This window comes from Papaver somniferum, chromosome 7 (assembly GCF_003573695.1).
Source record: "Papaver somniferum cultivar HN1 chromosome 7, ASM357369v1, whole genome shotgun sequence".
In the NCBI taxonomy this organism is placed as follows: Eukaryota; Viridiplantae; Streptophyta; class Magnoliopsida; order Ranunculales; family Papaveraceae; genus Papaver; species Papaver somniferum.
Genome location: NC_039364.1, coordinates 105,277,994 through 105,304,052, shown reverse-complemented (window position 1 = coordinate 105,304,052; position 26,059 = coordinate 105,277,994). Strand labels below are relative to the sequence as shown.

Here is a 26,059-nt window from a genome sequence, read left to right as displayed (position 1 = left end):
AAATTATCCGTATCTGAAGCCAAGATACAGAGACCTTCAGAAGAGGAAGAAGAGTGGAAATCCGGGACTGAGTGCTTAAATGCAGATTTAGGTTGAGTTTTGGGAGATGCAGATGATGCATGTAAGGGATGCAGGCTAGTATGATTAATGCTATCATAAGATGCAAAATGAGACGAAGAGATTAATTCAGAAGAAATTTGAGAGGCCAAATTTTCCTGAGCATCTTCAAATGGAGGAGAGGAGAAAGACAATCTTTTGTTAACCAAATGAAGTTCCGGTGCTAAGATAAGGCTATTCGTAGAAACTGGAACCCAGACTCGCTCACTATCTGGTTCCGGGTTAGCTTCAATCGGTTCCATAGAGTTGATAACTCGGTGAGTCTCCGAGTTAGCCGAACGGAAAGACTCAACACTCGAATCGTGCAAAGGGATAAAATTTTCAGGTAGGTTAAATGGGAATGTTCTTCTTTCTAGGATGGAGCTGGAAGCTAACGACATATCCTCATCATAAATGACCGGTCCCAGTACCTCATAAGGACGATCAACAACAGGAAGAATAAGACTAGGTTGCGCAGCAATAAGATGTTCTTCTCTAAATAATTCATACAATGTTTCCCTATTTCGTGGAATAGCTAAGTACTGTTCCATTGATTCCATATTGCCATGAACATCTGTGTTATCTTTAGGGGTCCAGATCTGGATAGGTGTGTTGTCTAGTCAAAATATGTCATCCCCCGAACGGGGATGGCATAGAGATATTATAAAGGAGAGAAAAAATAATTGATATTTTGTACCCTCTGTAAAATTACCTTACGAGACCACCATTCCCCCAAAAACCATTGGCCAGGGGAATAACCTACCTTGTACCGGTCCTCAACAGGAGTGAGCGGTACTGGTCTGAATGGACCTTATCAATGATATTGGCTGGTATCCGACATGTTCAGAGATATGCTCCAGAAAAAGAAAAGCATATTCAGAGTCATTCAGCTGAAACTAGTATGAAGACTATTTCTGAGGAAATGAGCAAAAACTGGTTAACGTCTTGGGAATTCCTGTAAGTAGATAACGTAATGTGTTCTCTAGGAAACTACTATTGTTCCTTACTGAAACTCTGCTGTCAATCCTACAGCCAGTCAAAGAAGCTCCACTGTCTCATAATCAAATCCTTAACACTCCCTGACATTTTTCTATACAACAATCTCATAAGTGTGTACTCAAAATTCAATAATTCAAATTATGCACGTCATGTGTTTGATCAAATTCCTAACCCAAATATCTACTCGTGGAACACCATTCTCTCCACTTACTCCAAATCTGGCCAGCTTTATGAAATGCAAGAAATATTTGATAGAATGCGAAGTCCTGATGCAGTTTCATGGAATTCTGTTATTTCAGGTCATGCAAATTATGGGACGCTAGAGGATTCAGTGAATGCTTATAGGTTGATGTTAAAATGTAGCTTTGTCAACTTGAGTCGAATTACATTCTCAACAATGCTGATCTTGGCTATAAAACATGCTTCCGTAACATTGGGTATGCAGGTTCATGGACATATTTGGAAATTTGGCTTTGCATCATATGTATTTGTAGGTAGTCCTTTAGTGGACTTTTACTCCAAAACTAGGCGAATCAATGATGCAAAGCGTGTGTTTGATGAACTTTCAGATAGAAATTCAGTAGTTTATAACACAATAATAAGTGGGTTCTTTAGGTGTGGAATGCCTGAAGATTCCAAACATTTGTTTCGTAAAATGCCTGAAACAGATTCGGTTTCATGGACAGCTATGGTTACTGGGCTTACCGAGAATGGATTAGGGAGTGAAGCAGTTGATATTTTTAGAGAGATGATATTGGAAGGTTTCATCATTGATCAGTTCACATTTGGAAGTGTTTTGACTGCTTGTGCGGGTCTTTCGGCCTTAAAGCAAGGAAAGCAGATCCATGCTTTTATAATTAGGACAGGTTATAAGGATAATATATTTGTGGGCAGTGCTCTAGTTGACATGTATTCTAAATGCAGAAGCATACATTATGCAGAAAATGTTTTCAAGCAAATGGCTCATAAAAACATTGTGTCCTGGACAGCTTTGATTGTGGGTTATGGTCAGAATGGATTATCTGAAGAAGCCCTGAGGATATTCTGCGAGATGCAAAGGAATGGCATTTACCCTGATGATTATACTTTAGGAAGTGTGATTAGTTCTTGTGCTAATTTAGCAAGTGTAGAAGAAGGGGCAGAATTTCATGGTCAAGCTCTGGTTTCAGGTTTGATTTCTTTTATTACTGTTTCAAATGCCCTAATTACCTTGTATGGCAAGTGTGGAAGTATTGAAGATTCACACAAGTTATTCAATGAAATGCATGTCAAGGACGAAGTTTCATGGGCTGCTTTGGTTTCAGCATATGCTCAGTTTGGAAAAGCCAATGAATCAATTGATTTATTTGAGCAAATGCTAGATAAAGGCATGAAACCCGACGGTGTTACCTTCATTGGGGTTCTTTCTGCCTGCAGTAGAGCAGGACTAGTTGATAAAGGATATCAGTATTTTGATTCCATGGTTAAAGTGCATGGACTTAAACCAACTCTTGGTCAATACAGTTGCATGATTGATCTTCTCAGTCGTGCAGGAAAATTAGAAGAAGCAAAAGATTTTATACACAAGATGCCTTGTAGTCCTGATTCAATTGGCTGGTCAACCCTACTTAGCTCATGCAGATTTCACAATAACCTGGAGATTGGGAAATGGGCTGCTGATTGTCTTCTTGAGTTATTCCCAGAAGACCCCGCTGGTTATATCTTGCTCTCTAGCATTTATGCGGCCAATGGTATGAGGGACGAAGTGTCTGGTTTAAGAAGAGTAATGAGACATAAGGGCTTGATAAAGACACCTGGTTATAGTTGGATCAAGTATAAGAACAAGGTTCACGAATTCTCAGCTGATGATCGATCAAACCCGTTTTCAGATAAGATATATGCTGAACTGGATATACTGTATACTAAAATGATCGATATTGGTTATAAACCTGATACGAACTCTATCCTCCATGATGTCGAAGAAACAGAGAAGATAAAGATGCTTAATCACCACAGTGAGAGGCTCGCAATCGCGTTTGGATTGATCTTTATACCTTCTGGCTTGCCCATTCGAGTTACTAAGAATCTTCGGGTATGTGGAGACTGTCATAATGCAACGAAGTTCATATCGAAGATCGTCCAGCGAGAGATACTTGTAAGAGATTCCACCCGGTACCATTTGTTTAAAGATGGTACTTGCTCATGTGGAGATTTCTGGTAATGAAGTTGGAACTCCAAACAGGTTGTTATCTGTTTCTTTTCTTAACTTGAGGTCATGAGGTGGAAATTGGAAGTACTCAAGGAAACAAAGTCTGGATTCATGCGGAGTGCTTAAATGACAAATCTTACTTGTTGTATCTATTCGTGGTTTATTTTATTTTTTTGAGGAGAACAAGCAAATTTATTCACTGGAAAAATACCCTGATGTTTCTGGGGTAGGTTATAGCATTCGCATCATTAATTACAGTTCTTTGGATACAAGGTGGGCAAGAAAATTCCCAAATTAATTTGGATTCTGTTGTTGAATTGGCCTTGGTTTCGCTTTGATGTTTCTACGGTTGCTCGAATCTACTTCCGCCTTTCAGCTATCATGCTGGTTTTGCTAACATGTTTTATTTATTTTATCTGAATCTTCCAAACCATACTCTCTTTTTTTTTTGCATCGAGAGACTGATGCTGCAAATCAGAAGTATAGTTATTTTTATTTTTTAGGCATTTTAGGTTTTTACAGAGTAGCATTCACAAGCCAGATCCAGATGTTCACTAGAGGATATGTTGATATACGAGGTACATTACATATGAAATTCTCTCTTTTTCCAATAAGAAATTATTAATGGAAATGAATGAGGTAGCTGATCAAAATGGGCATCATATACAAATCCAGTTATGGTTTCCAAATGATTCTGATCGCTTCCATCTCAAAACAAAGAAAGTAAAATGAATATTGTTTGTTTCTATAACCTGACCGGAACTCTCTTTTTCTCTACAGTCTACACCATGAATGATTTTTTTTTTCCATAAGAATGAATGCGGTGAAAATTAATGCAAAGAAAGAACTGAAAATTGCTTATATACATTTTTAGTGGATAACTATGGGAGGCAGCTCCCCAAAAAATAACCACCTTTAGAATCTCCTACTCCGCTTCTTTTAGTCCTTGCTTACGTTTTGGCCGACCACTTTGTCTAGTATCTTTACTCGACAAAAGATTCAATGCATCTTCCAGCGAAACATCCTTAGGATCCATGCTCTGCCAACAAACAGTCCAGATAGATATATGAACAAAAAAGAAATGGAGCAAAACGAATACGAAATGCAAAAAAAAAAAAAGGAAACAAATGAAACAAAATTTTAGGCTGAAAGTGATAGAATCGACACAAGTATTCCTTTGCCTTAGTCCCATTTTTGCCAAGGACAAAACCTATTCTTGAAGTCCCATTTTTGCCAAGGACAAAACCTATTCTTGAAGTCTGATAAGTTTCACCAAGGTCCTACAAAAATAATGGACAGTTGCGGTTCTTAGATCCTGAGTGTAACTCATTCCTAAATTCAGTTCTTCACAAAAAAGATTTTCCCTTCCATCATACAAGAGCTGACTTAAGGATCATCTTTTTCGGCATCTTTTAGGCTTAAGCACCATTTGAAAAAGAAAAACAGTACTACCAAAAACAAAACATATGCTCAGATTCCAAAATCTGAAGTCTCGAATACTGCTCAAATATGGTAATCAAGATTAAAATCAAGAAGAAAAACGTCATGAGTTTAGTAGTACTTGTTTTATCTATTTCTATTTATTTAAAAATGTCGCTATATAATGCAGTGTTGCTAACAAAACCTTCGGTACTGAAGCGTAGGTGCGTCTATGTTTGACTGTAAATCCAAATTTCCCAAGTTTTAGTTCAATGGGCTGGCCATCCTCCGGATGATTTCCCTGATAGGCAAAAGGGTGATCATCAAAAGGGTTAGTTAGCAGAATAAGAAGCCGCACAAAAAACCAATTAGGAAGTAGATGTACCAATGTTATAGGGTAACGTAGCAACTCCAGAGCTTCGTCTAAGGTGATAGAATCTACACCCTTAATCTGCAGAAAGGCACAGTTGCATGAGATTACAGGCCAAAATTATGGCCAAAGATTATATGCTCCAAATTGCGCATCATAACACAACTATCTTTTGCAAGATGTAGACTATGCACATAATTTCCTTAATTACGAACAATAAAGATGCTGCTTTTCGGTAAGCATTTCTTATAAAACAAGTTAGATAATTTGATATCTTTCTTGAAGTTCAGCAAGGCAATAAAAGTAGATAAGACATGTTAAGCACAACGGTAGTTTCCTCTTTCCTGGTAACTCTCCTACCTTGCACGTCAATACTATGATTGTACTAATTGATAAAAAGGCCATGTAGCATACAAAATGTATTTTTTTTGAACTTACTAAGTTATTATATATCGACCTAAGAAAAATTCAAAAGTATAATCATCATCTGGTGTTCTTGCATCTCAGGATTCTTGAAGGCACAAGGTATCTTACAGTCATTCTTCGCAACTGAATCAGAAGCCACATGTCTGCCACATTGTTACTTTGTCAATTTGCAAATGGGCGAACTGTAATATAAGAACTCCATTATGGTGCTAATGTAATCATTAAATACCTTAGAAACAGAAGCTCTTTTTGGCGAGTGTCCTTTCCTATCTTCACCAAGCTGAACATATACTCCATAAGGTCCATTCTTCAAAAGTATCTGAAAGAAGGATTCAGCTCAGCTGAGAAATAGGCAGAAGATATAGAAAGCTCCCAAGGGGGGCACCCAATAATGATATGCCAGGATGCAACAAGTCTATAGTTCTTAAACGAATAAAGGAAGAAAACCTTGTCATTTGATCCAGGCTTGAGACCAAGCAATTTTGGTTCAGACAACATGTTTGAGCCCTGAGTAACCCCTTCTTCATCTTCACCGTACATTGTCTTCGCTATGTACCTGCATATGCCATCAGCAGTAGGTCATCCATGCATAGAATACATAACCATTAGGTACACAAATGAAATAACTTATTAGCGATCAAACTAAGTGGTTGTTGTAACGATTATTTTCAAGTTGATGTGACAAACAAGGGTGAATTTCCGACTTTCATCTGGCTCGTATTGAAATAAGTAAGGCACACCGATATCCCCTTTCTAGTCAGATTTTAGCACTCGTATTGGAAGAAGGGAGTGCATCGTAACCATAAGACGTAAGCATTTTTGTTTATGTTATCTATCTACTTGTGCTTCGAACACTCCGATTAAACAACCTATACCTTACACAAAGACTTAAATGACAAGAAGTCGGACATAGCACCTCGCAAGACAAGTTGCGTAAATCGATGACAATTCAAAACTTTCTTATCTGAACTTACTTGCATTTTGGATGCTGGTCGCATCCTATAAAATAACCCTCGCCGTATCTACTGACTTTGAAGCTCAAAGTGCCTGTCTGACAACTGCACCAAAATTAATATTAAGAAATTTAGATTGAGAGAAGTAATCTAGCAGACTAAAGGATGGTTAAAAACATTACATACATGTACTAAAATCCATATTCAGGTCTTATTAAAACTTAAGCGACATGAACAAATGCAGTCAACAAAAGTTGAATGCCACACCGAGTGAATGCAATGAACTACGTGAAGGAGCTTAAGCAGATCATGAAAACATCAATTCCAAATGTTCAAACTACTGCGACTACGACAGAATTGCAGAACACGAGTGAACAACCACTAAGCAATGAAAATACAGAGCAAATGCCTTATGTGGTATGTTATGGTAACAAAAGCATGCCAACACGTGACAGAACGAGACTCTCATTCAAGATAATCAACAATTACAAAGTGCACAAACAGAAAACCTAGGGCACGTCCTGCTTCCGTCAGGAAGAGAAGCAAACAAGAAATCTTCAAATGTTCCCTCCAAATTTTTCTCTACCTGCAAAAGACTAGTATATCAAATTAATTTTACAGATAAAAACCTTTATCCCACAGGATAACAATACTAGAATCTTCCCAGTCTAGTTTTAACAAAGGTGGCCTCCTTACCTGCCGAATGTCAACTTTACCAGCTTGCTCACAATATGAGCTGAATCTTTCCCAGTAATTCTTCAGGAGTCGTTTCCATTCAGTAATCCCAGCAGAAACATTGTCAAGCTAGTGAAAGATCATTGAGGACAGAAAGATGTCACTGACCAGAACGTCCAGATAAACGTACTAGCTAAGTAAAATTAAAAGCACATAAAATCATCACAAGAAGCAAATTACATAAGATGCCCTCACACATTTTTGCTAGATTTACACCATTGGCACATTCACAAACTACAAAGATACGAGGATGTTGACAGCAAAGAGAAGTAAAAGTAACCAATTTAATCACCTCAGTCTCCATATCGGCAGTAAAACCATAGTCTGTGACCTCTGAGAAATGGTGGGAGAGAAAAGCTGACACCTGACAATTACACGAAACCAATGTACAAGCAACATTGGATCAAGAAACAAGAATGCATTAGCATTTACAAGAAAGAAACTATTGAAATGGATAATCAATGGAACAAAAATCAGAACAGACCATTCGACCCCGAAATTCTGGATTTAGTATTCGACTCTTCACTGTCAGATACTTCCTATCCTGATGACACAAAAAAGCAATAAGCAAATATTGAAGTCCATTTAATTGAGACAAATGAAGTCTCACAAATAAAATTAATAGGAATGCTTCTATGTAGAAAGAGCCCTTTAAGAATTTTTACTACAGAGATTGATTGAAGATTACCATCCAAAAAGAAAACTAACACATCTTTTTAATACAGTTGAAAGCAAACGGAACCAATTCATACCTCAGAGAAAGAGTGTTAAATACCTGTAAAGTTTTTATGGTGCTAGCATATGTAGAAGGTCTTCCAATGCCAAGGTCTTCCATCTTTTTAACCTTCAGATGTTTATGAGTAATAATTAAAGAAGTGCTCATAGGAAAATCCAAGGTAAATGAGATTTTAAAGTTGATGCTTTTAAACTTTCAGTAAAAAAATACTACATTTAAAGGACAACCACACCAGAAACCAGAAGAATAAAATATACCAAGGAGCCTTCAGAATATCGTGAAGGAGGTTGAGTATGGTGCTGCTTGAGTTCCACTTGTCCGGGATCTAAAAAGTCTCCTGACTTGAAGCATTTTCCCATGTCAATAAACAAAATTAGGTAAAGGAACCTATTTAAACATTAATAACAACATTTGAAGACAACTAGTCTCCTGACTAAAAAGCAGTTTCTCATGACAACAAACAAAATTAAGTAAAAGGATATCTGAACACAACAATGAGTTCTGGTGTAACACCCCCGTTCCCAATGCCTACACGGCCCATCCCTGCTGACTGCTGACGGTATGCAGTCTTCTAGAAAACACCCAAAAAAGCCAGGGGCTACATTGGAGAGAAAGTCCACACTCAATGTTGTCCGAGGCCTTTTGTATGTGCCCCAGAAACCCCTTACAGTGAGCAATGGCAAAAGCATACAATATCAGGTAGGAAATGGGGAGCGGTGCTGCATCTAAATGTTCCCTTTTAGCCATCAATTTTGAAGCGACTAAAGTAAAATTATGGATTGCATTTAGGTTTTGACACAGACATGATCTCACATCACTTGGGAAAAAATAGTTTTAATATATTATGAACATCGTAACTACCTTTAAGGCAAAAAGAATATTGAAAATCTCCTCATGAGCACTCCCTTCCTTATCTTTATTGCCAATGGCTGCAGCTTCTGGATCCTGAAAATTTCAGAACCAAAAAAATTATAACTATTCAAGAATAATTACCTAACCAGTGATTCTATCTATGCATGTGTAGAAAAGCCTGGTCTGCAGCTTTCCAGCTTTGACATCCAAGGAAATTCAAGGATTAAAAAGTTTGCTTAACTTCCAGCAATGGGCACGATAATCATCAGGAAAGACAAGTACAGTTATATTTGTAGCTACCATGATGGGATTACAAGATCCACAGCATCTCGAAAAGAAAAAACTATCAAGCAAGAGAGAAATACAATGTCACCCAGTAGAACACTAGAACCATTCTGTAATTCTTCAATAATAGCTAGAAGGTGACTTTCTGAATGCAAATTACAATAAGATACCTTGTAGACTGCTTGGTACCCAGAAAACTCAACTTTTGAAGATGTTGATCTAAAAACCAAGGAATTTCCAGCATCCCCAATATCCACTTGTACCTTGTACGAAAAATAACAGAGTCAAGGTCCCAAAATAACCCTCACGAGAAAACCAACAATAGAGGTGGAAGGCGCAAGAATTAAAACAATATAGAAGCATATGGAGGCTAATGATTATATTGAACACGATAATAATACAAGGACTTAAAATTAAACAAAAATAAAAAATGAGTAAAAAGTGTTATAACAAAAGATGACGCTTTTGGCAGGAGCAACAGAGATGTAAGCCTTGTTCATGGAAGACAAGAACTATAGTGTAGTTAACCAACTATATTCTAGTATAAATGACTCATTTCGACACTAGGAACACTACAGGTACTATAATATGGTCCAAGTTACACTGTATCATGGAATTGTCAATAAAAGAGTGACACCTCCCAAACTTACGCCAGATGCGTTATGAGAGCCCCGCAACCAACTTTGAACTTATGATTTCCATCATGTCTATATCTGGGTAATCAGGAGGTTTCTGAACAATGATGTTACATGCATTTACCTACCATTAAACTGATACTGGGTGCCCGAACTCAAATTCTGAAGAAGATATTGTGTTTGATATCCATACTAACATATAAAGAAACTCCAGCAGTTCTGAAGATATCAGGTATGTGCTCCTCCTCTTCTTCTTCTTTTTTTTTATTTTTTATATTGGTGCAACACGGTGAAGGTTTAAAATTTCGTTTCAGCCAACAGGAGTTTTAATATATCAATACAACCTAGATACCCAATAGATGAGAAGTAACGCATCCTGTCCCAGAAACCAAGGAATGTGCCCCTTTAATTCCAAATATGAAAGAACTAGATAAACATCTTTATATATATTAGGTTTCAATAAGCACCTGATCAATTATCATCGGCTCCATTTGGCATGCCATTGTTCGAGACCATACAAGAGTGTACAGCTTCAAGGAATCTTCGTCAAGTACTCCAGAGAGGCTTGCTGAAATCCAGAATGATGTAGATACTTTAATCATCACCAAAGCGATAAACAAAAACATAACATTAACTACAGAAAGTATCAGATAGCATCATTTACGGAATCATATATTACATGGGAACCTTCTTATGTTGGTGGGCCTGATGGCTTCATGTGCCTCTTGAGCGTTTTTGACCTTCTTAAAATATGTACGACCGCTCTCTGATGCAAAATCCCTCCCATACCTACATTTCAAATATTTAGTTCCATTGAGACCCAAAGATAAGTGTCTATTGTTGGCTTTTTATGGTTTACGTAACAACTCATATTTAGCTTAATTAATCTTTGTTAATAAGCCGGATTAAGGTAACACTAAGGGTTAATCAAGTGATTAAGATTAGCTTAGGTTAATGCTAGATTAAAGTTAAACATCTCAAGTGTCCTATGAGTTGGCTAATGAGGTGTCATCCAACTCATGATGGACACACATGGCTGTTGACTAATACCCTCTTCTAAGCCTCTTGTATATCTAGAAGTTTTGTTTTTCCCATCACTTAAGCAAGAGGAAATAGATGTAGAAGTCCAAGCCAGAAAACCAAACAGTGTAAGCTATCATAGAGAGTGTTTATACCATGAATAAGAGATTAGCATATGGTGTTGTTTAGCTTGTAGAATGTGTTAATATTACGATTAATATATGTTTCAGCATAGAGGTTACCGTATACTCATGTTTAAGTCTAAAGAATTATGATTATGAAGCTGAAATTCCAGCATCTACCTCTAATAAACTGCTATTAAAGGCATCCAATAGACCCGAACTGCATAATTATCTCGAAGAAAATCTCTTTCTTGATGTAGAAATTTATATACATTTCATAGTCTATGCATTACTCTAGTAAGAAAATCAACTTGAGGAACATAATGGGCTGTTTTTAAACCAATTCAGATGGACCTTTTAGTAATCTAGGTGTTTCTGGCAGTGGAGCTGTTTTCAAAAACTACTAGGTGCTTCTATTGGTGATTTTGCTGAACCAAAGGGTGTAAAAACCTCCACTTTTGCTGAGTATACATGGTAATTTGGACAATTGAGATTGCCATGCTAGAGGTTAAATTATGTTATGAATTGAGTTTAAATTACTGGTGTGCGAGCAATTGAGTCTAATATTTTGGTCTGTCGGCAGTTCAGAGTTCATTGGTAAAGCATAAGAAAGTATAATCTTCAAAATACGGCACACACCTTTCTTTGACCAAAGAGCATATATCCTCTGCAGCTTTGTCAGAAACCTTGAGAAATAGAAACATGCAAAGGAGAAACTGAAGTTAACAGACATTTTCCTTTCTTAGAGAAAGTCCAGTGGTTTAACAGAAACGACAATATGTTTAAAAACTTGACGTATAATGTTTAACCATGATGAACGGGTTATCATCGATTGTCAGTTAACCATCAAAACCCTATAGATTTGTAAGGGTTAACTTTTTATTCATACATTATGGTGTTGCTATGTTGGGATAGCATAAATATTACATCTGATTTAAATCAAACTTGATGTCTACCTATGTTCTTTGATGTCCCCACTGAACCTGCTTAAAGAATTTTAGAACTTTTTTGGAGCAGATCTCCAAGTAGTAAAAAGCAAAATTTAAGTTATGGTAAAGGAGGAATAAAAAGAAAGAAAAAAAAATCATCAAATCAAGCATAAGATCGAAGATAAAGACTGTAAAATTTACGATGTTCGAGCACTGAAACCTTATATGACACAACATTAAGAATAAGTAACTTTAGGTGTAACCCATATCATCCGGCAGAGAAAATACTGATATACCTACTGCACCGCAATTTAAGGAACTTTTCACTCAATCCTGCTGACTACATGGTATTATATAGAGGCTAGACTAGTGATCAGTGCTGCAGTTCGCGTGCTACTTTATCCAACTTTAATATGCATATACTTATGTTACGACTTACGAGTGATGAGCAAGAGAGACAAGTTAATGGTACTACATATGATAAAGTATGTGATTCCTTTAGAGAGCTGACAACACATTTCGAAAAGTTTCCGTTCTTTGTCTTATAGTGTTTTGAGTGAAATATTACTATTCAGCATATTTTAAAAATATGTGATTCACTTAGCAAGCTGGAAACTTTTGGCGTGAGAAATTTGAAGTTTCAACGGACTTACATGACAATATCTATATTCTACAAATCAGCAAAACCAGAAGTTGGTTTCTTGTTATGATTTTTTATAGCTATATAAGGAGATGCAACCTACAGGAATAATCACGTCACCAAGTTTATGAAGTTTATTTTATTTATTTTCGTATGCAGTTTATGAAGTCTATATAAACAACAATTTCAGTTTTTAGAGTTTTATGCTGAATTAACTTTGCAAGACAATGCCAATAGTGCAAGAGACAACAAATATTATTAGTTGAAGCATTCTTGATTTTCACTGGACGAGGAAAAGTAACTACATGAATACGAGACACTAATTAATCCAGACTAGGTTTCTAGTTCACATAACAATCTTCAAAGATTAATAAAGAGAAAATCTAATACTACTCAAACCATATCACGAATGGAAATTAGATAAATCATGAATGAAGCTTGCTAAGGTTAACTATCCAGAATTGTGAACTAAATGAACACATTTAATCTAACTATATAAATGTCAATTTAATTGCAACCAGTGACCTATTTGGCAACATATGCATCAGAATATTGTGTGATTTCTAACAATCTACAAAAATATTTAGCATAAAGGAAGGGGATAAACCAAGTCACTTTGGAAGACTTATGTAATGGAACTGATACGTACATGCATACCATCTGTTCTCATATATGTTATCAACCCAGTTGACTCATCGTTCGATATTGAAATTCCCTCATACAGCTTCTGAGCCAACTGCATTCAGGTAGAAACACAAAATCAAGAAGGTTGCTGGGAAAAGGACCAGAAAAGGGAAAGCAAAAGCAAAATTGATACTGATCATATAGTTAAAACCCAAATACTTGCATATTTGCATATAAGTGCAATCCCAAAACGTCAGGAGGGGAACTACAAGACATACAGTGGCTCTAAAAGATAATTTGGAACGCCAGAAAATGTCTAACCTTCATAGTATACTGGGCAGTAAAATGTAATTTATTTGCAGCATCCTGCTGAAGAGTTGATGTTATATACGGCGCTGGAGGATTTCTGCGTGTTTTGCTTCTTTTTAAGTTTACCACTTTAAACCTGGTTGTACTCGTCTTCTGTTTGATTTTCTCTGCTTCTGCTTGGGAGATGATTGAAAGCTGCTCTAGCTTTTTGGATTCAAGATGGGTCAAGTGGGATGGAAAGCAAAAGGCCTTTCCTAGCTCCATTTTCTTAAATTGAACTTCAACAGTCCAATACTCCTGTGATTTAAATTCATCAATTTCCTTTTCTCTGTCACATATGATAGCCAAAGCTGCAGACTGGACTCGCCCAGCTGACTGGCAGCCAGGTAGCTTCCTCCATAAAAGAGGTGAAATGCTAAACCCAATCAAGTAGTCCAGTACACGACGTGCAAGATAAGCATGAATCAAGTGTGTATCGATATCTCTTGGAGCCTTCATTGCACTTTTGATAGACTCCTCGGTTATCTCATGAAACACTACCCTTGCTACAGTCATTTTGTTATGTATTGCTTTCTGCTGCTGCAACATCTCGATGATGTGCCAAGCAATTGCCTCTCCCTCCCGATCAGGATCAGATGCAAGGATAAGATTATCTGCTCTGAGAAGTGGAAACCCAATAAAAATAAGAGTATTAGTAAGGTAAAGAGAGAAAGAGGAGAAGGGCAGGCCACGTTAGCAGAACATAGAATACAAATTCATTGACGACAAAATATAAATTAGAAAGCTCCCAGTGTTTGCATAACTTTCCACAACTTCACTGTGTTTGGATACAGTTATCATGTACAAAAATAATTTTATTCGAAAACGCTTTGGCACCAGAAATGTTGAGTTTCGTCTCACAGAGAACATTAAAACCGTGTGACTAATAAGTGAGGTTCAGGGAGTATTAACATTGTTCTTAATCAGTTATGAATTGAAGCAGTAACTCTGCATACATTTCCTAGGATTCAAAATGAATCATCTAAGGGTGACAATAAGGGTGACAACATTACAATTTGAATCAATACTGTTGCTTCAGAAAAGGAGATAAGCATACCCCTTTAGTGCATCTTTAATGTTCTTAAGGTGAGGCAAGGCATCAGAAGGAACCTCCCAAACCACACTGAAATCATCATCAGGCCGTACCGACCCCGACCTGCCAGCCAAGTCTCTCACATGGCCAAAGCTAGGCAGGACTTTGTACATATCTCCAAGGTAGCGTTGAATATTTTTGGCCTTGGTGAAAGACTCCACTACCACAACAGATTTCCCGGCTGGGGGATATAAAGGCCCAATTGTTGTTCCTGCACAGTTTTGGTTTACCTCAACAAGAACTGGATTACAACTTTGTTTTGTTGGAACTTTATTTGACTTCGTCGGAACTTTCGTCTCCTTGGGCTTCCTCTTATTGGTAGATTTCCCAGACGTCTTCTTCTGATGATCTGTTACCGAAGAATCACTGACTACTAGCAAAGGTTCCTCACCCACCAGAAGACTCTGAAGAAACAGAAAGTTAGTTAGAACCTGGCTCAGATGGATTCCAAAAGACCAGAATCCTCAAAAACTTAACATGGACTTACTTTTCCAGAAGTCACAGAAGATATTGCAGGATCTAAACCATTCACTTTCTTTGCTCGAGAAGCTAGTTTTGAAACTTTATCCATCTGAATTTTAGGAACCTTGTCCTTGGACTTTGACACGGAGACTTTCTTTACTACCTTTCTGGCATTCACAGCGCTCTTTTTCGCAGATTCACTTTTTGCATCCTTTGCTGATTTTGCAGTCTTGCTAGGACTCTTTTTAGCAAGCTGACTAGGAGCATCAACCTGCGATGCTCCTTCCAAACTGCCGTCAGAAACCACAGATGTCTTTTTCTTCTTGTCATTTATAGTCATCAATTCTGTTCCCGCCTCTGATTTTCGTAAGGCTTTACATGTTGTAAATTTCCTACTTGCACAATTAACAAAATTTCTATCTGAATATCTACTAGTGATATGTTTCATGGTACAAGGAAAGCCAACTCCTAATGGAGTCCGGTTAGTTACACCAAACCCCTGCATATATCCTTCACTAAGTGGCCTAATAACACAATCTCGTTGGAGAATTAGGTCTTTAAATTGACCCTTAGGGACCTTACATCTTTCCACTGGCGTCCTCGATTTAAGCTGAGTATATTTTCGATATTTACAGCTACCACCAAACTCTGAATATAGTGAGCAAGCGCCAGGGAAGCTCTGCAACGTCCTGCACTGCAACTGTCACATCAAAGAACAACAATAAAATCTCTCATAAGATACTTAATTTATCCCTTTTTAACCAGAAAATATAAATAACAATCTGTCTGAACATTTAGTAATTCATTTTTCTCTTCGTTTACATTTAAAAGGTTGTAATTTGAAGGCGAATCAGAAAACCCTTTTCGATAATCAGGTTTTTGAGGCAAACTAAATTCAAGAAATTCGCAAAACATGAGCAGAAAAATGGGCATAAATGAAACATTGTACTAATTCGAGAATTATAGAATCTGTGAGGGATAGAGCGTGTACCATGATAGCAAGCTGAGAGGAGCTTGAAATGTTACAGTACGAGTAAGTAGATACAGAAAACAATTTAGGAATTTGAAGCGCCATTAAAAAACACTTCTACAAGTTAATAGATACGCATAAGCCATGAGAGTTATGGAGTTTCTCAGAAGAAGAAAATCGAATAGATAATATTATTTGGTGTTTCTTAGGGTTTTGGCGTTTTATTATTCAAACTTTCGGCGAAAAGACTCCCTATTCCGTTTTTTACAAAGTGCGAAATTTGTCACTGATTTCGGTATCACGCAAAAGAGTTTTTATTTTTTGTTTTTTGAAGCATGAAAAGAACACGCCTGGATAGCTATTACACGTGGGTATTTTGTAGTTTGTACCCATTGAGTCATTTAATTGAACTAGATTTTGTGTCCGTGTTACGTTCGGGTACCTTTTTCTTTAAACCATATTTTTGATTTGGTAAAGCTCGGCTTCGGCTTCGCCTCGTCCCGATTTGAGAAGAACAGATGAATATCACTCACATGCCAGTAATAACTGCTGCCATCCTTTTCTACACATTGAAATCAGGAGGAGCTCGGGAGTGAATCATCCATATGATACTGTGGACAACCTAACTTATTAGGGTTGACTAAAAACTAAAACTTCATTCCATAGTTGTTCATTTCTCAAAATCATTAACACCTGGATGTGAAAATTTCATATTAATTTGCTTTGTCAGATGTATCAACATCCACCAATGCATCAATTTCAGGGCAATATAACTAACTACAGCCCAATCATCCTAAAGTTGATTAGCCGACTTTATTATTTCTTCAACATTTATGCACATCATTCACATGTTTGATACATTTTTATTAGGTGTGGTGGGGCTTCGCCCCACCCCGTCCCGATGCATTTTTGATTTGGTGTTGCACGGCTTCGCCCCGTCGCGATGTCTTTTTGATTTGGTGTGGCTCGGCTATGCCTTGCCCCGTCGTTTAGAATTTTTGATTTGGTGTCGTGCGGCCTCGCGTTGCCACGTCCCGTCACTTAGGATTTTACATAAACAATGAATAAGAACTTGGTATTCCGTCTAAGTCTCTAACTGATTTGTTGATATATAATGTGCATTCACGTAATTTACATCATCATTTGATAAAATGGTGTGACTTGTGGTATGACTTGTGTTTCTTTTACTGCATAATAAAACAAACTCTTCAACCAAGTTTAGTCAATATGGGGATGTTCTCAAAATATTATTGGAAGATCATAAGCTTGCTTTGCACTTTTTATGGTTTGATTTGCTCTTTCCTACAACTCTAATTTACAGCTAAATCCAACGCAAAACACCAAGTTTGAGCCCATTAATCAATCCAAGGGATAGCCTGGTTTGTACCCCATTTCTAACCTTATGAACGTCAAGCCAAAATACTTTGAAGAAAATAATGTTTTGGTGCTAGTGTATTTTCTAGGCATGGAAATTTAGAATCAAGAAACAGAAAAAATCATATTCAATTAATAAAAATAACTAAGCACGGGCATAAGTTCACCATCCCAGAGAATTACATTCCTGAATTACATTCGGGATCATCAATTATAATTCCAGCTATTTCAGATGTAGTTGGAAGATTCTATTGCCTCGCATCTAGGGCTGCACATGGGCGGATATGGGCGGGTATAAGTTAAAACCAACCTCGCACCCATAGACTGCGGGTTTTTTTTTCATAAACAACCCCGCACCCACAAACAGCGGGCGGGTTTTGTTACCCGCCCGCTACGGGTTGGGCGGGTATGGGTTTAAACGGGTTTAAACCCGCTTTATATTCAAGTATTTAGAGTAACTTCTATTCTCCTTGATTAAGTGAGAAAAAAAAACCAAAATCCCCAAAATATTCATATCTAGGAAGTTCATAGATGAAGATTAAGTGTTGAATCTGTTGATTTTTCGATTGTTGTCGATTTCTGGTGAAGATTCGAAGTTGTTGTCGATTTCTGGTGAAGATTTCTGGTAATTGTCGTTCGTAGGTGAAGAAGAAGAACTGAGGAGGAAGAAGAGGAGAGGCCGAACAGAGAGAAGAGTGTAGAAAGTGAATGAGGGTTATCAGTTATCCTATCTACTAGTAGTAGGGTTTCATAATGGACGAATAGGATTAGTTTTATCTAATGGTATATAATCTGCGGGTTTTTTGGGCGGGTATTAGCTTAAACCAACCTCGCACCCACAGACAGCGGGTTTTTTTTCATAACCAACCCCGCACCCACAACGGGCGGGTATGGATTAAAAACCCACGGATTTAGCGGGTACGGGTGGGTTTGGGTATCGTGGGTGGGTCTTGTGCAGCCCTACTCGCATCCCTTTTTTGTGTACCAATAAGACGGAATTCAACATCGCTTAGTTCATCTGGTCTGTACCTATCCCTCTACATTCTGAATTTTTGGCTTATCCAGTTGTGTGTGTACAGCATTGTAACTAAGCCAGCACACAGCGTTTTCATTTAATTCCCTTGTGCTTTTCTTTCCATATTCGTCTATGGCCATCATTGAAGTTTAGCGCCTGACTTTCCATCCTATTTTTCACCTTTTTTCTTCTTGGTAATAGAATTCATCCTATTTTTTACTTCATTTTCAGTGTCTATAATGTACAGTTGCAAGAATGCAGGTGACCTACCATCTAGTGCAACAAAGACCCCATGAAGTGATGATTAAGCCCGTGCATTGTAAACACCCATGGCGCTGAACCATTGTTCTGTTCTTTGGACACTTTGGCACCCTGTGAGGTAAATGCAAACATTGAATTATATGCTCTGATGTTCAGTCTGAAATTTGATGCTTGGGCCCACCATTTACATATTGCATTAGATTTTTCATAAATTCAGGTGCCTCCTTAAGCAGAGGTAATTTGACAGCTCCTTTCCCACAACAAATGGCAAATTCTGGTGGTTGTTTCTTTTGGCTTTTGTTGACTCTTTCCTCATCCCACATCATTGCTTGACAATGAGGGCATGTTGCAGTTGGCCCTCCAACATAATGCTTCTGGGATGGCATCACTGGTTAACATAGACAATCAGAAAGGATGGTAAGTATATATTGTTTTATTTGAAATCAACGTATTGTTTACATCCAATTGAATACACTTACATGTATATGGGAATTCTTCCTCTGATTCATAATCGAGAGGTTGTTCCTCATTATTGTCGCCTTCTTTTCCACCTAATCAATGTCAGTAACATCATCAATTGAAATTAATGAATTTGATGGTGTCTAAAGAGCATTAGAAAAAAGCAAGTCCCGAGAATGCAGTATACATCTCGGTAAAAGTGAGCCAAGGCGTCTCTGCAGTGCTTATGTATGCGTCATGTGATATATACTGATCGGCGGTCATATACAGAAGCAATGGAAGTAAAGTTTATAACCGAAGCAAAAATGGACAATTAATAAGCCAAACGAAGAAGCTGCGAAATCAAGTTTCAAAAGTTTAAGTTTTAAAGATATATGTTATCTTTCTCGTCAGTTTTTTCATGCTTAGCTAAAGACGTCCAAGAACTGGGAAACATCTTGCCTTACAACCTGAGCCCTCACACAGGCACCCATATGCATACACTGAAATGAACACTACTGCTTCTAAACTATTACTCAAATGAGTTGTTACATAGAGAACAGACACCCTTCTAAATTCCCAGGCCTTCTGAACGGAACCATATTTTGTCTCCATGATTTGAAGTGACTCGACATCTGACTTTAAGGTACCTCAGTGACCATGATTACGGTTAGACCTGCAAAATTGGTAGTATAGCTTAAGGGGTCAGTAAGGCAAAACCTGCAAAAAGATTTACATGTTTCGTGTTGATGGGGCAGCATTCGCAACTAATAATATATCAAGTTAATTAGGCAGCCAAGATGATGAGTGAGACATAAAGACTACAGGAGGCAAACCAATTATGAATTGATCAAGAATTGCATTTAACTTGTATTCATAAATGTGCAGCATTTTACTATAATCTAGACATAAACCAAATGACCTCTACAATTTTTTGAGAGGTTACTAAAATATACATTGACTTTAAAATGCTAATCTATGTAAATCTGCTAAAATCACATAAGAACACTACCATAGGTAGAAGGCATGCAGGATAATGATTATGGAGATAAAAGAGAGTTCCCATACAGACCTTGCTGAGGAATCGCCAACATATAAAGAAAATCACCACAAAATGCCAAACACTTGTACACTGAACTGGCATCTCATATGCTAGTAACATACGTAAAGCTTTAACTTGTGAACTGCCAGTATTTTATAAAATGGAAGGCAACAATTTAAAAAGAATATATAATATTAACCTTCTCAGTAATTGAATATTGAGTTTTGTTAATAATAGTTTTATGTTTTATCCAATCATTTGAGTATAGGAATATAGTTATGCCAATTGCCAACTAACCTTATAGAAACCGCATTAACGGCTGCCAGACTTCCAAGATCTTCACCTTTTGTTGAGCCTCATCAAATAGGGTGTAATCCATCTTTGCCCAGTGTTTTATTTTCCTATGCATTAGAGAACAAAGATGAGAGCAAGATTGTTATACTCCCCGCCGAATCAACAATATCTATACATGCAAATGCTATACATATAATGGAATGATCACAAACCATTCCTCATAATATGGATATTCTTTTGAGACATAGTTGGCCACAAAAGTGTTTGTCTGACCTGTTTACCATGGAAGCATAGTATAACTCAGAGACCAAAATAATTTATTCAGTAAAGCCAAGCATACCTCCGAACAGCATTAAAACTCGCAAGCGCTTTCTTGCAAATCCATTCTTAAATTTCTCTTGCTTTGGTTTATTTTTCAGTCGCCTAGCGACTGTTCATACAACCACCACATATACACATAATTTATATTTTTTAAGGACTGATACAACTCATCTTGGACTGATAGTAATCCAATGGTTACTATAGCATAAGTAAAATCAATGAGCTAGCATAAGTAAAATCAATGAGCTAAGAGTAGTACTAATATTTTATTTGGTTGTTCGCGGCAGGAGTAAAATCAATGAGTTCTAATATTCTATTTTGGCAGTTCGCATCAGGATGTTGCGCTATCTAGACAACATCTAATTTTCATAAATTTTGGAATGAGTTCATTTTTACATATAATTTGAACGTTACAGAACAACATCTATTATGCGAATCATCTATTATATTGAAAGGAAAATGGAACTGTATGCATCTTGCAAAAAAAAGTGTCATGTTGGAAGAGAGATAGATAAGCAAACATTACCTTCCGTCCTCATCCTAGGTTCCATTGAAAAATAACACCTACGAAATTGAACAAAAAAAAGTGAAATCAGCAAAACTTTAAAAAGAGAAGCAGTATAAAGAACAAAACAAAAAAGAGTATGTAGAAGATGAAAGTGGTATGACTTGTGTTTCTTTTCCTGCATAGAAAAACAAACTCTTCAACCAAGTTTACTCAATATGAGGACATTCTCAAAATATTATCGGATGATCATAAACTTGCATTGCACTTATTATGGTTTGGTTTGCTCTTTTCTACAACTCTAATTTACACCTAAATCCAACCCAAATCACCAAGTTTGAGCCCATTAATCCAAGGGATAGCCTAGTTTGTACCCCATTTCTAACCTTATGAACGTCAAGCCAAAATACTTTGTAGAGAAAATAATGTTTTGGTGCTAGTGAATTTTCTAGGGATTGAAATTTAGAATCATGAAACAGAAAAAATAGGTAACAAAAATAAAAGGCAGGATTGGGATTAGGTTTAGGATTTAGCCGAGGGTTTTGCTTTGGTGATGGGAAAGAGATAGAAAAAAAGGGGAGAATAGTGGTTGGTACAGGGCTTGGGGTGAAAGACTAATAACCCTTGGTAGCTTAATTAAGCTAGCTCGATGGTGGTGTTGGAACAAATTAAGGGAAGGCACTTACCATTACTAAGACAGAAAATAACTTCATAGATGAAACAGTTTCATATATCGAAAAATGCCTTTACCTTGTATGCGCTTTGTAATTACCATCCTAAGATGACATTAGTAAGCTGTATATGTGGATATGTTCCTGAAGAGATGAGAATGCTAAGTACGTTTTTTTTCTTTCTCTCCATTACACAACAGACATAAACCCTCATCTGCAATAACCACACATAAACAATATCAACACCAATTAGGAACAGGAGAACAAAAAAAATCTACGTCGAAAACTTTATATTGCATCTTTGATTCTATCCATGTATTAACGAAAAAGAAAAAGAAATCACGAGGAATCCGCACACAAGATAACGAAGAACAAAGGTGGAGACTGGAGAGGAAAGGATGGAGAAAGAAGAGATTAGGGTTTACGATATTTTTTTCCCGAAAATATTCTTTTGTTTTTTTTTTCTTTCTGAAACATATGTGAGATGTAGGTTTTGAGATCACATGAGTTGGGAATGGAGAAGGAAAACCAACAACGAACAATCAAATGACGCTAACACTTATGCATGGTATCATGCAATTGTTTCAAACCAAGTTTATCGCCAGGCGAATAATGCATGCGGCTTCAAGCATCTGAATTGGACAGATGATTGTTAAAAAGACGTGAATTTCGTTTGCCAACCATGTATTTGCTGGGGTTACAACCGAATATTTGTTGTGAGAGAGGTTGAATTCCGCAATAATTAATCATAACAGTTGCACAATTAAACCTTGTGACACAACAATTATCCATGAAAATCTACAGAATGCTTCAAAAAAAATGGTTATGACGGTAAGCATATAACGTTTATAGTATAGAAAGATTGGGTTAAAAGTGTATCCATGGGGTTTTAAATAGTATAGAAATCCAATAATCCCATGGTTCGTCAATGTATACACCCGCTTAATTAGGCTACTGTAGAGTCGAGTCCTTGGAAAATAAATGGCAATAAAAGCATATTGAGATCATGCAGTAGCACAAAATCATTCAGTCACTTTGAATTTAGGTTTCTTGGCAGGCTCATCAGACCATAGAGACCCAATTTATTTTGAGAAGGTCCTCACCAAGAGTCGCTAGATCAATTCCTACCATAAGAGATGTAATATCAGGATCACATCCTAATGACATTTAATAGGTCTAGCAAAAAAAAAAAAATGTTTATGAAGCGAGATACTGACAAAGGTATGATTTGCACCTGAAAAGTCATCTTCTCTTCAGGGAGCACGCAAAAGTCGTTGATAAGAAATTATTCCAGCGGCAAACCAAACAATTTCCAAGGGCTAACTCTAATGGGACAGTCTTAGGAAATATCACACACTAATATTTAGAGGTGTGACTATCAAATAATAACCAACAGTTCAACAACTTTATGAGTACCGTGCAAGCTAAACCTTAAAAAATGTATAAACCAAAATTTATGAAGTAAAGCTCTTACCTTCTTACCGATTTCCTTCTCTTTCTTCGTTAAATACTCTTTATCGTTGCAACTCAATTATTATTATTCGAAACATTGTTATGCAATTTGAACTGAGATGTTGTGCAAGTTTTTCCTTAAGGTCGCCCAAATTTAATGCCAGCTAGTTATGAGGATGTGTGCTTCAGAAATTTGATCTCCACATGCCCAAGTGAGGTAGCATGGTCAAAAGAGCCATCAAAATAAAAAACTTTGACATATCCAACATTAATGGTAGTTCTTCCATGGTATCGAGCTCTAGTACCTCTATATAATTTAGTTGGTCAGCAACGGAAAACTTTCAACTGAAAAATGCGAAGCAACTTAAGACCAAAACCACCAGCCTTCTTTCCAGGCTCATCTGAAACAATGAAATGGCGAGTCTGTAATTTGTTTTTGAAGAAACACATGGTACAAACAAACCAAGAGAAAACAGTTACTGGTTCTTTTAACCAAGATAAAGGTACCCAGAGTGAGGGAAAAAATTGTTTGTATACCTTCATTGACTAAGCAAAGGCCTTCTGCTTGCAACTCTGCTTAATCTGCTCACAGATTTCACAGTTGCTCGCAGATAATTTTCCATCTCCCTATCGACAATATTCACATTCTTCCCCCGGTTAAAAGCAGAATATGACAACCTCGCTGAAGCTTTTGACTTCATTTTTGCCCAATATATATCCATCTGAAAAGAACATATTACAGAAAATAAGAACCAAATAGGACTAAGTTCCTGATACACAAAAGCTTCCTAAAAGCGATTTGATACTCTTCACAGGTGCATTCATTATCTACCTTGGTAGAGTACCAACTTTGTCTTCTTTTATTTTGCACTTTGTAATTTTGTACCCATCATACTAAAGTTTAGTGACCGAAAGTTCCTTACACCGCTCAAAATATAAACTTCCATATCTACCTTGAGAATCCTTTCAGCAGTTTTAGTATCTTCTGGTTGAATCATAATTCCTTCATCCAGCTCTCTAAAGATCATTCACATCATGAATCTTATTAAATCCTAGCACGTGCAACACTTCTTTATTAACTGCAGCTTTCAGGTGTTCAGTTGCCTCCATTTTTAAGAACATAGGTCTCTTCCTTATTATCAACAAAAGGTGACAAATGTGGAGGAGATATCTGTCAAAAAAACTTCAAAAGCAAGTTATATTGATATGCTAAGCACCAAGCCTCCAACGAAAAAGAAAGAAGCACTAATTTTAATGGAAGACAGGATATGTCAGTGACCTACAATTGCTGGCCACTTGAGATGACAATGTAGAAGGTTGTATTTGGTTTATCATGGACCCTATTAGGACTTGATAGACTATATTAGCCGATCTAAAAGGTTGGATTTGGTTCATCATGACTACATTAATTTGGTATGCTTTACATTTTCGCTTAGGCACTCACCTATAAGTGTTTTAACTTTTTAGTTTTTAGCAGTAAGTTCATCTGTTAGAGTGATCATTCAACAAAAAAGGGAAGATCTTTAAATGTCTAAACATCTTTAGTTTTGTTTTACATGGTAGAGTAAACAGATTAATCAAGATTAGTATAAACTTCTAACAATCTTAAGACATTTTATTACTTCCCTTATATGATCTTGGTTGATTTATACACAGTAGTGGTGCAGAATTCGTAAATTAATTCTTGACTATATACTACTCCCTCCATTCTTTTTTAATAGACTGATTTTGTTTTTAGAGAAAATTAAAGATATTAAGAGAGCTAATCATTGAAAGTGGTCCTCATAACACTTGTCAATAAAAGAAGTGAAGTGAAATGGTTCCCATGTCACTTGTTAGCAAAAGAAGTGAAGTGAAATGGTCCACATGACACTTGTCATCAAAAGAAGTTAAGAGAAAAGTGGTCCCAAAAAATTAAAGTAATATTTGACTTTCCCAATTAAAAAACCAGCCTATTTTTTGTAACATTTATTTATAGAAACCAGCCTATTAAAAAAGAAGTAGTTATATATTGTGTTTGCATTTGTTTAGTTCTACATTGCGTTCGTACTTGATGCTTTGATTAGTGCTACTATACAGTGGATGATATTATAGTATTTTTGAAAAAAATACTAAAGTAATTATATACTACACGGAACAAAATTCATAAGTCCTAGCTTTTGTGTTAGGATAGTTGTTCAGACTCTTTACAATTCTTGTATAAGAATATTAGTTAATTCCATCGACAATGTTTGTTCCTTTCTTGTATAAGGATATCAGTCAACTCCATCGTCACTGATTGTTTCTTTGGTATGAAGGGGTGTTATAATGGACACATACCATGTTATAATGGACACATACCATGGATATAAGTTATGTAACTTTTTAAGAGAAGCAATGTTTAGTCAGTGAGAAAACTAAATTGGAGTTATTGGCCTATGGATCGGGAAATCAATGGAGAAATTGTGAAGCCACAAAGTTGATCCTTGAAGACTTATAGGAATTGTCGTTTAATGGCGAGACTCACATAAATAGGAGTGTGAGTGCGCTCTGTGGACGTAATCCACATATGCTTGGAGTTATTGGTGATCTTGAGTCACTTTGGAACCTAAACTAGATGTGCTTTAGGTGCAGGTTATGTATTCTCTATGCTTGATTGAGATTAGGGAATGATATTATAAGAGATAGAATTGTGTTGCCTCTCGGCTTAGTTGGAGGCACGAGATGCAAATCTTAGATTGTTGGAGGCATATTATATACGCCAGGTGTGGTGAATTATGGCTAGACGTACGAACAACCATGGTT

At 36.8% G+C, this 26,059-nt stretch overlaps 2 protein-coding genes and 2 long non-coding RNA genes across 6 annotated transcripts; 1 reads left to right on the top strand and 3 right to left on the bottom strand.

Annotated features, from left to right (window-relative positions):
* The first annotated feature begins 834 nt into the window (after window positions 1–834).
* Window positions 835–3,600, top strand: LOC113298042 (putative pentatricopeptide repeat-containing protein At1g68930). 2 transcript variants are annotated; one of them, XM_026546686.1, is made up of 2 exons: window positions 835–1,053; window positions 1,395–3,600. In XM_026546686.1, the coding sequence occupies exon 2, from the start codon at window positions 1,445–1,447 to the stop codon at window positions 3,293–3,295; it is 1,851 nt and encodes a 616-aa protein (XP_026402471.1). In that variant the 5' UTR covers window positions 835–1,053; window positions 1,395–1,444; the 3' UTR covers window positions 3,296–3,600. The 2 variants fall into 2 exon arrangements, with proteins under 2 accessions (XP_026402471.1, XP_026402470.1); XM_026546685.1 differs by having other exon boundaries at window positions 835–3,600.
* A 285-nt stretch (window positions 3,601–3,885) lies between these two features.
* Window positions 3,886–16,079, bottom strand: LOC113298041 (DNA topoisomerase 1-like). Its single transcript, XM_026546684.1, has 22 exons — window positions 15,924–16,079; window positions 14,958–15,632; window positions 14,435–14,874; window positions 13,351–13,996; window positions 13,055–13,141; window positions 11,476–11,522; window positions 10,374–10,483; window positions 10,162–10,262; window positions 9,230–9,322; window positions 8,784–8,867; window positions 8,180–8,263; window positions 7,962–8,030; window positions 7,671–7,730; window positions 7,479–7,550; window positions 7,148–7,255; window positions 6,961–7,037; window positions 6,473–6,556; window positions 5,946–6,054; window positions 5,728–5,817; window positions 5,088–5,153; window positions 4,908–5,003; window positions 3,886–4,322 (listed from the first exon to the last, which is right to left on the bottom strand). The coding sequence occupies exons 1-22, from the start codon at window positions 16,005–16,007 to the stop codon at window positions 4,209–4,211; spliced, it is 3,396 nt and encodes a 1,131-aa protein (XP_026402469.1). The 5' UTR covers window positions 16,008–16,079; the 3' UTR covers window positions 3,886–4,208.
* Window positions 16,080–19,351: 3,272 nt separating this feature from the next.
* LOC113292871 lies at window positions 19,352–22,451 on the bottom strand. Of its 2 annotated transcripts, XR_003331917.1 has the most exons (6): window positions 22,180–22,451; window positions 21,903–22,037; window positions 21,174–21,211; window positions 20,330–20,433; window positions 20,063–20,174; window positions 19,365–19,666 (listed from the first exon to the last, which is right to left on the bottom strand). It is a non-coding gene; the product is annotated as an uncharacterized LOC113292871 (long non-coding RNA). The 2 variants fall into 2 exon arrangements; XR_003331918.1 differs by lacking the exon at window positions 20,063–20,174 and having other exon boundaries at window positions 19,352–19,666.
* An 852-nt stretch (window positions 22,452–23,303) lies between these two features.
* On the bottom strand, window positions 23,304–24,355 carry LOC113292872. The gene is made up of 3 exons (XR_003331919.1): window positions 24,108–24,355; window positions 23,813–23,997; window positions 23,304–23,676 (listed from the first exon to the last, which is right to left on the bottom strand). It is a non-coding gene; the product is annotated as an uncharacterized LOC113292872 (long non-coding RNA).
* Between the last annotated feature and the right edge of the window lie 1,704 nt (window positions 24,356–26,059).